Genomic DNA, 16090 nt, shown 5'->3' with positions numbered 1-16090 from the left:
GGGGCTGAGCAAACACACTCATTGTGCCGAAGCTGCTGAGCCATCGTGGGCCCCAAACCATCCCCAAAAAACAGCCGCGGCCGTGTTGACAAAAGCTTTTGGACAAAATCCCCGGCCGTGGCATCCCTGTGTCAGCGATTCCCTCCCCGCTGGAAGGTGCCAGGCCTGACCCCCCCTGCCCCCAGCCCCGTTCCCCTCCCAGTGCTTCAAAAATTAAAATTTAATTTAATTTGCCTCCTTTTCCTGCCCCGCTCCTCTGGCTTTTTGGGGTTATTTTAAAGAAAGCACTTTAAAATGGGGTTATTTTAAAGAAAGCGTCCCCCTTCCAGCTGTCGGCACAAACACCACAAAACCGGGCGGCAAATCCCACAAAAAAAATCCCGACACGAGGATTTTTCCCTCTTATTTCCCCCCCACACCCAATCTCTACTTGCCCAAATCACCAGGCAGGGAAAACCCCAGCGCTGGAGCATCCCTGGGCTCTGCTCTCCCCATCCCAGCTTTGTGCCAACCACATTCCGATCACCTTTCGGCTCTCTCTGCACCCAAATCCTGCTCTTTTCACCCCACAAATCCGAGGTGCGGGAGCGCACAGATCCTTACCCGTGCGCCGGGGCCGGTGCTGGCGCTGCCCGTCTGCCGGGCTCGGCTCGCTGCGGGCTTGTCCCGGTGGGATCAGCGGGAAGTCCTGCCCCTCGTGCGGGGAGGGATAACGGGGAGGGCCGGCTGAGCTCCGGGCACCGCGGGGACACCGCGACTTCAGCTGCCAGGAGGTCAAAACAAGCCGGGTTTTACCTTCTGGGGGGGAAATAACCCCAGGATGGAGCCTGCAGACCGCGGGGATAAATTATCCCTGGGGATGAATAATCCCTAAGGGCTGGATAAACCCTAAAGCAGCCCAAAAATCCTCCAGAAATTTAGGTGGGAGTCTAAATCTGGGAGGTGAGAGCATTTCTCTTTGGGGAACTTCTTCACTGACATTCAGGCAGTTTTACTCTTTTCCTTCATGTCATTTTTTACTCATTTCCATGGCGTTTCTAGCCACAAAAAGTGATTTATTTTGGACAAGCCAGGCCCTAAACCAGCCCAGTGTTCCCCAAAAATCCTCCAGAAATTTAGGTGGGAGTCTAAATCTGGGAGGTGAGAGCATTTCTCCTTGGGGAACTTCTCCACTGGCATTCAGGCAGTGGATTCAGGATTTACTCTTTTCCCTCATCTCACTTTTTACTCATTTCCATGGCATTTCTAGCCACAAAAAGTGATTTATTTTGGACAAGCCAGGATCTGACTCAGGGGGTTTCATTCTGCATTAAGTTGCTACATCTTTTACTTTATTTCCTTGTTAATCCACGCAGCAGTGCCACAATCATCCTTCAAACATATCAAAAGCTCCTCTCGTTGTACAACACTTTCCCCAGCACAAGTTAAAGGTGGAAAAGGTACCATTAAAATTAAAATTAAAATTAAAAAAAAAAAATTACAAAGATGCATTGCAAAAACTCAAAGGGAAATGGGGAAAGTCAGAGGTTTAGTTCACATCGAGGTATAAAATGGGTATTGCTGGTTTAGCCTGTGAGGAAAGAGGTTTTTCCAGCTGCTGGTGGTGGTTTCACCAGGATAATTTCCTGCTGGAAAATGGATTTGGAAAACCGAAATCCTCTTTATTTCTGCCTCTCCCTCCTCCTGCCTGCCCCCCTTTCCCACCCGGCACCCCTCGAGAGGCTCGAGGTCCTCAGGCATCCCTGTGAGTGCTATTTGGCATTTACAGCTACCAGAGAGGTTTGACATCGTGGTTTTCCTACAAATCCCTAAATATTAGTGCAAATTCCAGCGGGGGAACGGAGGCGGCCACGCCACAGACGCGGCTCTGGGCAAGGCGCCAGAAAAAACGGGATTTTCTCCTGGGCTGGAAATCCACCCGCGAGCCCCCAGGTCAGGGTTAAACCCCTCCCCCCAAAATCTCAGCCACCCCTTCGGATTTACAAAACCCTCCCAACGCCTGGGAATTATTGCGGTTATAGGCTGGGAATGTGCTTTTTTTCTAAAAAAAAAAAAAAAAAAAGAGGAATTTTTTGTGCTCTCTTGCCACCAAGCAGCAGGACTTTCACTGGGAGCCACGTTGGGCATTTCCAAACTGAGCCCCCAAAATTCCAGCCCTGGAATGCTGGCAGCATTCCAGATTTCCTCTTTTTTTTTCTGTTTTTTTTTTTTTTTCCCCTGTGTTTTCCAGGGATTTGAGGTTTTGGCTGAAGCTGCTGCCAGCCAGAGCCTTCCTGGGAGGAGCCCCCCGAAGGATTGCACGGGGATGAAGGTGTGGGATGGGGTAGCTCGGGGCTGGAGCCGCCCAGGTGGACACCGGGAGCGTTTCGGGCTCGGGATTTGGCGCAGCACATCCCAGGGACGCTCACATGGCCGTGGGGCCCTCGGAAATCTCCTCCAGCCTCTGCTCGATCATCAGCCGCAGGATGGAGTATCTGGGGAGGCACAGAAATAAAAAAAAAGGATTTTCCAGCAGCCGAGAAAACCCCTGGAATAATTCAAACCCCGCTCTGGTGATGCCAAACCCCACTTTGGCAGCTGCACCACTGCAGGAAACACCACAAAAACGGGCTGCAAATCCCACAAAAAATCCCGACATGAGGATTTTTCCCTCCTATTTTCCCCCCCCTCTCTACTTCCCCAAACTTAAGGATGACCAGGCAGGGAAAAGCCCAGTGCTGGAGCATCCCAGGCTGCACAAATGAGTTTTTTTCAGGAATGTTCTTCCCTGCTGGCATCCCCCCAGCCCCATGTACCTGTGCTTCAGCTTCTTCACTTCCCGGTCCTCCTCCTCCTCCAGCTTCTGGATGAAGCTCCTGAGGATGGGCATCTCAAACTTGATGTACTGGGCAACCTGGGTGGGAGAGGAGCGGCAGGAGATGGTGAAGAGGGGGATGAACTGAACCCCCCCCCCAAATCCCCTCCGTAGATTTAGCCAAGCATCCCAAAATTTTGCAGCAAGCCCTAAAAGAAAATGATGCTTGTGACCATCAGCTCGTGCAAAGAAGTGGATAATTACTGGAAAAAGATCTGCCTAAGGTTTATTTGTTTTGATTCACCCACTGGCTGCTAAAGGCGGTTCTGCCTGAGCGTCCCCAAAGTCTCAGAGCTGCTTTATCCCAAATTCACCCCAAAAGCACCCAGTTTGGGCTGGGATTTCAGAGCACAGCTGCTGCACTATGGTATGAAATAACTTATGTACTTTCTTTAAGATGTAAAAGAACAAAAGCAGCTAATTTTATTTCTGACTTCATAATATATAGAATTCTAAAAGTGACACTGGATTGGAGGATGAAATTGTTATTTCTCTAATTACACTGGTTAAACTGACAGTCCATCAATTTTCTCCTCCCACAAAGAATATAAAATAATCATTATTTACATGAACAGTGCATGAGAAACTCTAGTAGAAATATGTAAACACCAGAAGGCACAGAAAACTTTTAAAAGAACTTTAAAACTTTTAAAAGAACAGGGTGACGCAAAGCCGGCAGATGGCACAGGGGAGCCGCTCCCACCCGCCTGGAAAAACAATTCCGCCGAAATGGCTCTTCCGAGGGCAGGTCCGGGGTGGCACAATGGGGCTGGGGGCTGCTCTTGGAACACCGGGAATTCCCCGTGGGATCGGCGGTTTTCATGCACAGACACCGCAGCGGGGCAAATCCCTCGGGGCAAATCCCTCCGGGCAAATCGGGGACAAATCCCTCGGGGCAAATCAGGGACAAATCCCTCGGGGCAAATGGGGAACAAATCCCTCGGGGCAAATCCCTTGGGGCAAATCCATCGGGGCAAATCGGGGACAAATCCCTCCCTGGAGGCTACAGAGGGGCTGGCACGGGATTCCCAAAAAAGCAGATCCCTGGCAGTGTCCCGGGCCAGGTTGGACACCGGGGCTTGGAGCCACCCGGGACAGCGGGAGGCGTCCCTGCCACGGCAGGGGTGGCACCGGGTGGGCTTCGGGGTCCCTTCCCGGCCAAACCTGCAACTCCCCGGCTTCCAACCGCCCCAAACTCCCCGAGCCCACACTCACATCGTAGGTGACCTCTTCCACCTGGTCCTTCTCCATGAGGAACACCTTGGACACCTGCTCGCAGGGGCCCTGCAGCAATCGGGCCAGCAGCGGGAAGTCGCTGCCACGCAGCTTCTGCTTCTCTGCAACGCAAGCACGGCCTCGCTACCGGCGCTGCCCGCGGGTACCGGCGCTGCCCGCGGGTACCGCCAGTGCTGGGGCAGTACCGGCAGTGCCAGGGTGGTTCTGGCAGTGCCAGGGTGGTACCGGCAGTGCCGGGGTGGTAACAGCAGTGCCAGGGTGACACTGGCAGTACATGGGTACAATGGCAGTGCCTGTGTGGTACCAGCGGTACCAGGGTGACACCTGCAGTGCCAGGGTGGTACCGACGGTGCCAGGGTGGTTCTGGCAGTGCCAGGGTGGTACTGGCAGCACCCGGTGGTACCAGTGGTGCTGGAGTGGTACCAGCAGTGCCGGGGTGGTACTGACACTGCCAGGACAGGTGGCAGTGCTGCAGGGATTTGGGGCACCTCTAGCCAGGGGGTTTGGGGCACTCCGATCTGGGGTAATTTGGGGCACTCCATCGAGGGGATTTGGGGAGCTCTGATCTGGGGTAATTTGGGGCACTCCATCGAGGGGATTTGGGGAGTTCTGATCTGGGGTAATTTGGGGCACTCCATAGAGGGGATTTGGGGCACTCCAAACTGGGGTAATTTGGGGAGCTCTGATCTGGGGTAATTTGGGGCACACCATAGAGGGGATTTGGGGCACTCCGATCTGGGGTAATTTGGGGAGCTCTGATCTGGGGTAATTTGGGGCACTCACCTCCGCTCGTGTGCACCATGTACAGAGCAAACTCCTCTGCAGAGTTCTCAATCTGGGGGGAGAGACAAAGCTCCGCTAAAGGGACAGGTTCTGCCCTGGTATAAACTATATATGTGTATAGGTTATATATATATATATATATAAAATAAAATTTAATTTTAAAATATATATAAAAATCTATAACATATATATATATATATATAGGGTATAGATGTTTTTATATATATAATCTGAATGCAGATTTTATACATATAATACAAAGATTTTATATATAATGTATAAAATGTAAAGATTATATGTATAACATAAAGATTTATATTAAAAATTCATATATATATAATCTGAAAGCAAATTACATATATATAATTAAAATTTATATAAATACTACAAATATAAATTTATAAATATATAAATAGAATATATGTTTACACAAATATATAAATATAAAAGATAAATAATAATTAAAACATAAATATATAACAGATATAAATATAATATATATAAATATAAAAGATCAATAATAATTTGAATATATAAATATAGAATGTATATAAATTTAATATATAAAAATATAAATAATATTAAAAATATATTAAATCCGAATGCAGATTTTACACCTATAAGCCATAAAATAATTTTATTTCTTTTAAGCACAACACAAACCGCACTCCGAGCAGCGCTGAGGGGGGCTTGGTGCCCGTACCTTGAATTTATTGAGCAGCAGTTTGAGCACCTGGGGCGTGGTCATGGTGCTGTTGATGCGCACGTTGGTGACGGAGCCGTAGGCGGGCGTGAACACCGAGGTCTGCGGGGCACAAGCAGCGCTGAGAGCCCTGCCCGGCTCCCCCCGGCTCCCCCCGGCTGCCCCCGGCCCCCGGGCTCACCTTGTGGTTGTAGAAGTGGCCGTTGATGGAGAAGCGGTGCCGGCGCAGCCGCCGCTGCTCGCCGGGCGTGCGGGCGCTGCCGCGGTGCCGGACGCCGACGTCGCTGCGGGTCCGCATCAGCTGCGGGGCCTCCTCCGCCGGCCTGGGGGCTGCAAAACACCCGGGGTGTGGGGACCCGGGACATCCCTCTGGCTGCCCTGGCTGTCCCGAGACCCTGGCACGAAGTCAAAACCACCTGTGGCTTCGATTCTAGCCCGTGGAAAAAACTGCCAGCTTTGTGTGAGGAATTACAAGCCACAAGGATTTGAGTAGTGTAGTAGTTGAATTAACACAGGGTGAAAAAGTGGAATTTTGGGGCTTTTTAGAATGGGGTTCAAGGGGACAAGATGGAGGGATTTGGGCATGTCCTGGCCTTGTTCTCCTTCTCCTTGCCCTCCATGTCTTGCTGTGCTGGTGACACTTTTCTGTTGGTTTCAGGTACAGACACACTGTCCAACAGAAATGACAGATATTGGCACATTATTGTAACCATGGCACACGGAGTTTTTGGTATAAAATGTGAACACTGCCCTGAGGGCAGACAGAATGCCATGGCCGAGCTGCTGGACAGAGCTCAGCAGGGCAGAGAGAGAATGTTCTAGATAAGGGAAAATAAACAACCTTGAGAAGCCGACCCTGCGCATTCAGACTCCTCCTTTGGAGGAGCATGGGCTGGAAAAGAGGACTTTAACACTCTTGGGGTCACCTCGACACCCAGACCCTGAGAGTGGGGGACCCCGGGGATGGGCACGGAGACAGCCCTGGCCCTGCTCTGCAGCTCCTCTGGGATGCACGAGAAACAACGCCCGGGACTCTCCTCTAGAGCACCAGGGGATGTTGGGGAGCGCTCCCAGCACAGGCTGGAGTGCTGATTTTTGGGGAGCACTCCCAGCACAGGCTGGGATTGCTGATTTTTGGGGAGCACTCCCAGCACAGGCTGGAGTGCTGATTTTTGGGGAGCACTCCCAGCACAGGCTGGGATTGTTGATTTTTGGGTAACTCTCCCAGCACGGGCTGGGATTGTTGATTTTTGGGTAACTCTCCCAGCACGGGCTGGGATTGTTGATTTTTGGGTAACTCTCCAAGCACAGGGTGGGATTGCTGATTTTTGGGGAGCACTCCCAGCACAGGGTGGGATTGCTGATTTTTGGGGAACAATCCCAGGGTGGGATCCCAGCAGGGATCTTTGCTCTCTGACCCCGTTCCTCTTCCCAAGCTCACCTGCGCCATTCCCGGGATTCCCGGTGCCGGTGTCCCCGGTGCCGGTGTCCCCGTGTGTCACCGTAATGTCTGGCAGGGTGCTGGGCTTCAGCACGGACCTGGGGGGGACAGAGGGGTGGGTGCCGTGTCCGGGGGTCCCTGGCCGGGGGTCCCTGTCCCCGTGGGGCTGCAGAGGGAAGGACAACCCAGGAACTCCTGTCCCTCAGCCCCAATTCCAGCTGGGACAGAACCTGGAGGAGGCAGCCACAGGTGCGACCTGCATGGCCCAACAGGCTGGGAGGGGTTTGGGGCTGCTTGTAGGGTTTTTGGGCTGTTTGTGTGGGTTTTGGGGCTGTTTCTGTGGGTTTGGGGATGTTCGTGTGGGTTTGGGGCTGTATGTTTTTAGGGCTGTGTGTTTTTGGGGCTGTGTGTATTTCTGGGGCTGACTGTGTATTTTTTAGCCTGTCTGAGTGTATTTTTGGGGCTGACTGTATTTTTGGGGCTGACTGTATTTTTGGGGCTGTCTGACTCTATTTTTGAGCCTGTCTGACTGTATTTTTGGGGCTATCTGACTGTATTTTTGGGGCTGACTGTATTTTTGGGGCTATCTGATTGTATTTTTGGGGCTGACTATTTTTGGGGCTATCTGACTCTATTTTTGGGGCTGACTGTGTTTTTGGGGCTGTCTGACTGTATTTTTGGGGCTGACTGTATTTTTGGGGCTATTTGACTGTATTTTTGGGGCTGACTGTATTTTTGGGGCTATCTGACTCTATTTTTGGGGCTGACTGTATTTTTGGGGCTGTCTGACTGTATTTTTGGGGCTGACTGTATTTTTGGGGCTGTCTGACTCTATTTTTGGGGCTGACTGTATTTTTGGGGCTGTCTGACTGTATCTTTGGGGCTGACTGTATTTTTGGGGTTGTCTGACTGTATTTTTGGGGCTGACTGTATTTTTGGGGCTGTCTGACTGTATTTTTGGGGCTGACTGTATTTTTGGGGCTGTCTGACTGCATTTTTGGGGCTGACTGTATTTTTGGGGCTATCTGATTGTATTTTTGGGGCTGACTGTATTTTTGGGACTGTCTGACTGTATTTTTGGGGCTGCCCCTGGCCTCACTCACCCGTGGGCGCCCAGGTTGCAGCCCGAGTGCCAGGAGGAGGAGGAGGGCGGCGGGCGGATGCGCTGGTTGTCGTCCTGCATCTGCAGGCGGATGGGGCGGCGCAGCCCCCACGAGATGTTCAGCAGCCCCTCCACGATCAGCTCCCCTTCCTCCTGCGGCCACATTTGTACACAGAATATCAGGGTTTTGCACACAGAATATCAGGGGTTTACACACAGAATGCAAGGATTTTATACACAGAATATCAGGATTTTATATGTAGAATATAGTGATTTTATAGGTAGAATACAGGGATTTTATACGTAGAATATAAGGATTTTATATGCAGAATATCAGGATTTTATACGTAGAATACAGGGATTTTATACGTAGAATATAAGGATTTTATATGCAGAATATCAGGATTTTATACGTAGAATACAGGGATTTTATACGTAGAATATAAGGATTTTATACACAGAATATCAGGATTTTATAGGTTGAATATAGGGATTTTACAGGTAGAATATAGGAATTTTATACACAGAATATAAGGATTTTATACACAGAATATTAGTATAAATATAAACCTTTATATATAATATAAACGTTTACATATCATATAAAAATTCAGATATATGCATATAATTTGAATGCGGATTTTATATATATAAAGTAATGATTTTTAATATATATAATATAAAGATTTATATGTAAAAATTCATATATATATAAAAAATCTGAATGGCAATTAAATATATATAATATTAATATAAATATAACAATATAAATATAAAAATAATAAAATAGACTATAATATACTATAATATTAATATACTACAATGTAATGTAATTGTAATGTAATATAATATAATATTAATATACTACAATGTAATGTAATTGTAATGTAATATAATATAATATAATATAATATAATATAATATAATATAATATAATATAATATAATATAATATAATATAATATAATATAATATAATATAATATAATATAATATAATATAATATAAATTTTCCCTCTCAATCCCCTCTGTCCTCACCTCCCGGTGCCGCAGCTGCAGGTTCTGCCCCTCATAGTAGATGTTGTAGGTCTTGAGGTGCAGGAGCAGCTCATTCCTGGGGGAAAATGGGGAAAAAGGGGCTGAGATGGGGTGCACCACCCTATATATTCATATATATAATATATATTCATACATATTCATACATATTCATACATATTCATACATATTAATATATTTTAAAATATATATAGATGTGTATATATATGTATATATAATTTATATTTATATTTATAGATTTATATTTATATAATTTTAATATATTTATATATTTTAAAAATATTTTTATATGTATTTATATATCCCATATCCCATGGAACAACAGGAACGCTCCAGCCCCGTGTTTTCCTCTCTGTCCCATCCATGTCCCACCTGTTTACCCCCACCTTGTCCCATCTGTGTCCCCACCGTGTCCTCACCTGCATCCCGTGTCTCCCCGTGTCCCCACTCGTGTCTCCCCGTGTCCCCTCGTGTGCCCTCCTTGTCCCATCCATGTCCCGCTGCGTCCTACCCGTTTACCCCTCCGTGTCCCACCCGTGTCCCCACTGTCTCCCACTGTGTCCCCCCCTTGTCCCCACCCGTGTCCCCATCCGTGTCCCGCTGTGTCCCCACCGTGTCCCCACCCGTGTCCCACCCATGTCTCCCCCGTGTCCCCATTCGTGTTCCCACCCATGTCCCCTCCTTGTCCCATCTGTGTCTCCCCCGTGTCCCCGCGTGTCCCTGCGTGTCGCGCTGCCGGCGGTACCTGGAGATGAATTTGTCCTTCCCGCAGGGCACCGCGTCCCCTCCGCCGCCGAGCTCCATGGTGGGGCCACGCCAGCATGGGAACCGGGCTGGGAACCGGGCCGGGAACCGGGATGGGAACCGGGCTGGGAACCGGGCTGGGAACTGGGACAGGAACCGGGCTGGGAACCGAGCTGGGAACCGGGACAGGAACCGGGCTGGGAACCGAGCTGTGAACCGGGACAGGAACCGGGCTGGGAACCGAGCTGGGAACCGGGACAGGAACCGGGCTGGGAACCGGGACAGGAACCGGGATGGGAACCGAGCTGGGAACCGGGCTGGGAACCGGGCTGGGAACCGGGACAGGAACCGGGCTGGGAACCGAGCTGGGAACCGGGACAGGAACCGGGCTGGGAACCGAGCTGGGAACCGGGACAGGAACCGGGACAGGAACCGGGCTGGGAACTGGGACAGGAACCGGGCTGGGAACCGGGCTGGGAACCGGGACAGGAACCGGGACAGGAACCGGGCTGGGAACCGGGCTGGGAACCGGGCTGGGAACTGGGACAGGAACCGGGACAGGAACCGGGCTGGGAACCGGGCTGGGAACCGGGACAGGAACCGGGACAGGAACCGGGCTGGGAACCGGGCTGGGAACCGGGACAGGAACCGGGATGGGAACCGGGACAGGAACCGGGACAGGAACCGGGCTGGGAACCGAGCTGGGAACCAGGACAGGAACCGGGACAGGAACCGGGCTGGGAACTGGGACAGGAACCGGGCTGGGAACTGGGACAGGAACCGGGCTGGGAAGCGAGCTGGGAACTGGGCTGGGAACTGGGATGGGAACCACGCTGGGATCCGGGCTGGGAAAATGAAATAAAAATAAAATTAAATTAAAATTTTAAATAAATAAAAAAAATTAAAATTAAAATTATAAAACTAAAACTAATAAAAGAATAAAAAATAAATAGGAATAAAAATAAGAATAAGAATAAAAAATAAGAATAAATAAAAATTAAAAATTAAAATAAATAAAAATAAAAATTAATAAAAAATAAAAGAAATAAGAATAACAAATAAGAATAAAAAATAAGAACAAGGAAAAAATAAGAATAAAATAAAAATAAATTAAAAATAAGAATAGAAAAGAAGAAAATAATTAACATATAAACAATAAAAAGTAATGATAATATAAATAAATAATAAACAAACAAATAAATAAACAAATAATAAAGTATACCCCTCCGGCGCTGGAAAAGGCTCCGGACGGCGGGCGGGGCTCGGAGGTGCGGGCGGGGTTCGGTGCGGCTCCTCCGGGGAAAGCGCTGGGGAAGGAGGGAGATCAGATAAGGGCAGAGGTGCCGCGAACTCGCTGAAAATTTAATCCCCGCGGAGATATCCTTACGCTAAATTTGCATTTGGAGCACCCGCGGGTGTCCCAGCGACGCCGGAGCCGCGGGTGGGAGGGGGGAAAATGGGAATTGTTCCTTTTTCCCGATTATTTTCCTCTTTTTCCATCCTACAGAGCTGCACAGGCGCAGGGCTGGGTCCGGCTGCCACTTCCTTGCACCGTCCAAGGGCGGATTCCCAAGCAGGCTGAGATGCTGGGCTGATCCTGCACCTCTTTTATCATCCCAGCCGGGTTTTTGGATCCCAAAATCCCACCCTGGGACAGGCCCTGGCTCAGAGCTCAGGGGGATTTTTGGATGCTGCAGGACGGGTTTCAAGCGGGGATTGGGGTGAAGCCCGTGGGACACTCACTTTGGGCCTCAAAGACACCTCGGGATGGGGAACTGGGGCGGTTTTGAATGATGAAAAAAGGGCTTTTGGGGTCGTGCTTTTCCCTGGATGGAATCCTGCACAGGATTTCATTTTTCAAGCGTCTTTTCCCTCCCTTCCCTTCTCCTGGAAGAGAAACTGAGGCGAGCAAAAAGGGTTTGCTCCACAAGGCGCTGGTTTCTTCCACTCCCACCTCGCCACGTGCTTCCTCCCTGTCCCCTGGGACACAAAATTCCCTTTTCCTGGAAGAAAAACACCCAATTCCACCCCCAAAATCCAGGCCAAGGCAGTAAAACCTGCCGGAGGATGAACCCAGACCCCAAAGCCTCTGCAGGGCGGCGATCCCGGGGTTCCATCCCACACGTTGGGATAAACCCCTGGGGGAAAAAATTGATTTGCAGCAGCAAAAACTCTTCAGTGGCAGGAGGGGAAGGGCAGGAAATCGGCCCAGCCCAGCCCTGGGGCTTGGAGAAAAAGCAGAAGGAGAAGTCGGCACTGAAAAATCGCGGAAGAGCTGACAAAGCTTTGGGTTTCCTGAGGAGCTGCGTGGGTGTTTTGGTAAAATCTGGCAAAATTGGGCAAAATCCGGCACCAATTCTCCTCCTGCGGCTGCCTGTCCTGGGAACATCCTCCCGCAGGGAACAAACGCAGGAATAATCCCATTTATCCACCAAAAATGGTACCAGGAGGGGATTTTGCAGCTGGCTCAAGGGTTTGGGATAAACCCGTGGGGTTTTTGGGGCAGCAGCTGCGTGTGGGCGGCCCCAGATTTGGGGGTTCCCAGGTGTGAGGTGCAGGAATGAGCATCCCCCTCGTGGGGGTCCCCTGGCAAGAGATGAAAAGCTCTGGGGACGTTCAAGGAGGATTAAAGGACATGGCAGATGCAAAAATGGGGCCAAAACCACCAAATTCAGTGAAAAGAACTCTCCTAGGGCAGCAAGAACACCAAAGTGAGTGAAATAAACCCCTCCTAGACCAGCAAAAACACCAAATTCAGTGAAAAGAACTCTCCTAGAGCAGCAAAAACACCAAATTCAGTGAAAGGAACCCTCCTAGAGCAGCAAAACCACCAAATTCAGTGAAAAGAACCCTCCTAGAGCAGCAAAACCACCAAATTCAGTGAAAGGAACCCTCCTAGAGGAGCAAAATCACCAAATTCAGTGAAAAGAACCCTCCTAGAGCAGCAAAACCACCAAATTCAGTGAAAAGAACCCTCCTAGAGCAGCAAAACCACCAAATTCAGTGAAAATAACCCTCCTAGAGCAGCTCAGCCCAGGGTGGAGCCTTTGGTACCACTCTGCTCTGGAGCATCCTGGTGATGCCCAGGGGCGAGGCCAAAGTCCCAATTCCCTCCAAGGGGACACGGGGATGAACTGCAGGCATAAAAATATAAAAATTAAAATAAACAAATTTTGTTTTGGGCTGGGAGGGCAGCTCCAAAATGCAGGTTCATCCTCCCGTGCTGAGGAGTAGTTTCCTGTTTACGCCCTGGCTCTGCCACCTTCGCCTCCGTCATCACATCCCCTTCCTAGCGCTGAGGAAAGGGGCAAATTCTTCCTTTTTTGGGTCTGGAGAGAGCCAGGCTGGGAGCGGAGGGGAGAGGCGGCTCCTGGAGACCCCCCGGCACTGCCGACCCCGACATCCCGCCGTGGCTGTGGGAAAAGGATGGGAACCACCCGGGAAGGGCTGGGAATGACCCGGGAAAGGCTGGAAATCATCCGGGAAAGGCTGGGAACCACTCGGGAAAGGCCGGGAGCCACCCAGATCAAAGCGCTGGCAAAGTGGAAGTCGCTGCATTGCCCAACCCTGGCAGTTTGGGGCCGTGTCTGTCCCCGTGCCTCAGTTTCCCCCCTCGGAGCTGACGCGGTTCCGTCGTGCCCTGCCCGGCCCGAGCCTCTCCTGGCGCTTTGCAAAACACTTTTAGCACAGCTCCGGGTCAAACCAAGGAGGGTCCCGGCCCTCTCTGCCTCCTCTCGGCTGCTCCCGGGCCTGACGGAGCCCACGGTGCCCAGGCTTGTTCCCTCCCCCAAAAACAACCGCCCCAAACCCCGTCCCGCATCCCTGCAGCCCAGCCCGAGCGAGCCCGGCCGCATCCACAGCCCCACACGGCTCCCGCTGAGCTCCGGGGAGCTCCAGCACGACAAAACAAGGACAAAAGTAGCCAAACCCCCCCAAACCGAGCTTTCAGCAGGAGAGCGATGTTCTTCCCTGCTCCTGCAAAGAAATCTCCGTTTCTGGGGGGGTTTCGCTGCCTCGGTTCCACCCCCACCCCCGCAGCATCCCCCGCTGGGGCGGGAGGCGCGGATTTGGCGCAGCCGAGGCATTGTGGGAATATCCCGCTCCCCGGGGAGGCCGCGATGCTCCCCGCAGCCCGGGCCGGCTTTTAAGCAGCCTGAGGGGCGCTCCGGTGCCCAGAGCATCGCCCGGAGGCGGCGCAGCCCCGGCAGCCGCGGTGCCGGGGCACGGGCGGACCGGAGCCGCGCGGCCGAGCGCTCACCCCGCGCCGCGGATCCTGCGCCGGAGCGGCCGCGCTGCTGCCCGCGGTGCCTCCGCTACCGCCGCGCTGGGATTCCTGCCCCGCGTCCGGCCCGCATCCCTAGGCGGGGAGGTGCGGCCGCTCCATTGTTTTCCAGCGCCGCTATTGTTCTCCAGCCCGGCCGCTCCGTCCTGGAAGGGGAGAGGGGAAGGAGGGAGCGCTGAGCGGCGGCGGAGCGGCCGGGGGTGCCGTGGGAGGGGGGCCGGGGCACCTGGGCACAGGGAGCCGCACTCAGGGTGAAGCCCTCCGGGAGGAGCCGGTGGCCACCAGGGGCTCCCGGTGGCCCCCGGGACAGCGGCGGGCGGGACGGGGCGAGAAGGAGCCGTGGCCGGGAGGGAGCCGCGGGCCCGGCGCGGAGGGCGATGCTGAGGCCGCCCGGGGGGGGGCTGAGGTGACACCGGGGGTGCGGGCCGGGTCCCCCCCGCTCCCGGCGCGGTTTTCCCTGAGCTCCCGGCTGCGCGGGGGCCGCGGCTCAGCTCCGGGGCCGCTCCCCGCGCAGGGGTCGGGGATGGGGATGGAGAGCGGGATGGGGACGGGGATGGGGACGGGATGGGGATGCCCCATCCCGCCCGCACTCACCCGGTGCCGGTGCCGCTCCGCTCGCAGCCGGTGCTCCCGTAGGGCCGCCCCTGGGCGGGGCGGGGCGGGGCGCGGGCGGGGCCGGGGGTGGCAGCGCGGGGGACACCCCCTCCCGCAGCCGGAGTCATCCCGGAACCCGGAGGACATCCCGGCTCCGGGATCCCTTCCCGGGTGCCAGGGCTGGGGACCCCAAAGGATGCCACCTCCGGGAGCCGGGTTGTCCCCGCCCGGACATGCCGAAGGATGCTCCAGGGATGTTCCAGAAGGATCTGGGGTCCCGAAGGACAGCCTGGCTCCAGCCGGGTTGCACCTCAGGAGCGGGGCCTGAAAGGATTCTCCATCCCTGGTGCCAAGTCCAGAGTCCCAAAGGACGCCCCATCCCCGCTGTCACAACCAGGATCCCAAAAGATCCCGAGGCAGGAACAGGATCCCAAAGGATCCCCCATTCCTGATGACAGGAACAGGATCCCAAAATTCCCCCATTCCCAATGTCAGGATCAGGATCCCAGAAATCCCCCATTCCCGATGGCAGGAACAGGATCCTAAAAGATCCCCCATTCCCCATGTCAGGATCAGGATCCCAAGGGATTCTCCAACCCTGTTGCCAAGACCAGAATCCCAAAGGAATCCCCATCCCACGCAGCCGGGCTGGAAATGCTCTGAAAATCACCTCCAGCTTTGTCTAGAATTCCCAGAGGGAATCTGTGGGCTGCATCCCACAGGCTGGAGCGGTTGTTTCTGCCCTAAAAAGCCCCAAATCCTGGGATATCCAGTGCCAGAGCTGTGCAGGCAGCACCCTTGGCTGTTCTGTTGTTGGGATGGGGCCGCGGGCTGGACCCCGGGATCCCACCCGGATCCAAAACCGCCCCCGAGCAGGGGATGGAGGAGGAAATAAACTCAAATAATATCTGCCTGGAAGCTGCAGCTGGGGGTCACAGTTACCTCTGAGCCAGCACTCAGCATTCCCAGGATCAGGGTCCCATCCTGCCTGTCTGGTCCTGGCACCCTGGGGAGAGTTTGGGGGAGTTTGGGGAGAGTTTGTGGGAGTTTGGGGAGATTATGTGGGAGTTTGTGGGTGTTCAGTATTCCAGAGGAGCAGCGGCCGTGTCCCTCCTCCTTTGTCTGCCCCTGACCTTTCCCAGTGCTTTGTGGCTTCTCTGGGCTTTTTTTCTTTTTAAGGAATTTGCCTAGAAACAGCCCACACGAGAGAAAAAAAAAAAAAAAAAAAAAAAAAAAAAAAAAACAAAAACAAAAAAAAAAACCCCAAAACAAAGAAATAATCAAAGCAGCTGCTTGA

General features: G+C 52.4%; 1 protein-coding gene and 1 long non-coding RNA gene across 2 annotated transcripts; both read right to left on the bottom strand.

Moving 5' to 3' along the window:
• Positions 1 to 1309: 1309 nt before the first annotated feature.
• Positions 1310 to 10345, bottom strand: RASSF2 (Ras association domain family member 2). The gene is made up of 10 exons (XM_054000634.1): positions 9919 to 10345; positions 9156 to 9231; positions 8121 to 8272; positions 7018 to 7115; positions 5758 to 5906; positions 5577 to 5678; positions 4874 to 4925; positions 4070 to 4191; positions 2796 to 2893; positions 1310 to 2474 (listed from the first exon to the last, which is right to left on the bottom strand). Exons 1-10 carry the CDS (start codon positions 9975 to 9977, stop codon positions 2405 to 2407), a joined length of 978 nt encoding a protein of 325 aa, XP_053856609.1. The 5' UTR covers positions 9978 to 10345; the 3' UTR covers positions 1310 to 2404.
• Positions 10346 to 10675: 330 nt separating this feature from the next.
• On the bottom strand, positions 10676 to 14843 carry LOC128820163 (uncharacterized). The gene is made up of 4 exons (XR_008440847.1): positions 14794 to 14843; positions 14176 to 14345; positions 11140 to 11224; positions 10676 to 10762 (listed from the first exon to the last, which is right to left on the bottom strand). It is a non-coding gene; the product is annotated as an uncharacterized LOC128820163 (long non-coding RNA).
• Positions 14844 to 16090: the final 1247 nt, after the last annotated feature.

Source organism: Vidua macroura, chromosome 28, assembly GCF_024509145.1.
Source record: "Vidua macroura isolate BioBank_ID:100142 chromosome 28, ASM2450914v1, whole genome shotgun sequence".
Classification (NCBI taxonomy): Eukaryota; Metazoa; Chordata; class Aves; order Passeriformes; family Viduidae; genus Vidua; species Vidua macroura.
Note: the sequence above shows the minus strand (reverse complement) of the source record. Positions and strands in the feature narration are given on the sequence as shown.

Coding starts and splice junctions, on each gene's coding strand:
- RASSF2 (XM_054000634.1), bottom strand. CDS start 9,977: ATGGAGCTCGGCGGCGGAGGGGACGCGGTGCCCTGCGGGAAGGACAAA. Junction 9,232..9,918: donor AAGGACAAATTCATCTCCAG/GTACCGCCGGCA, acceptor ATTTTCCCCCAG/GAATGAGCTGCTCCTGCACC. Junction 2,475..2,795: donor GTGAAGAAGCTGAAGCACAG/GTACATGGGGCT, acceptor GTGCCTCCCCAG/ATACTCCATCCTGCGGCTGA.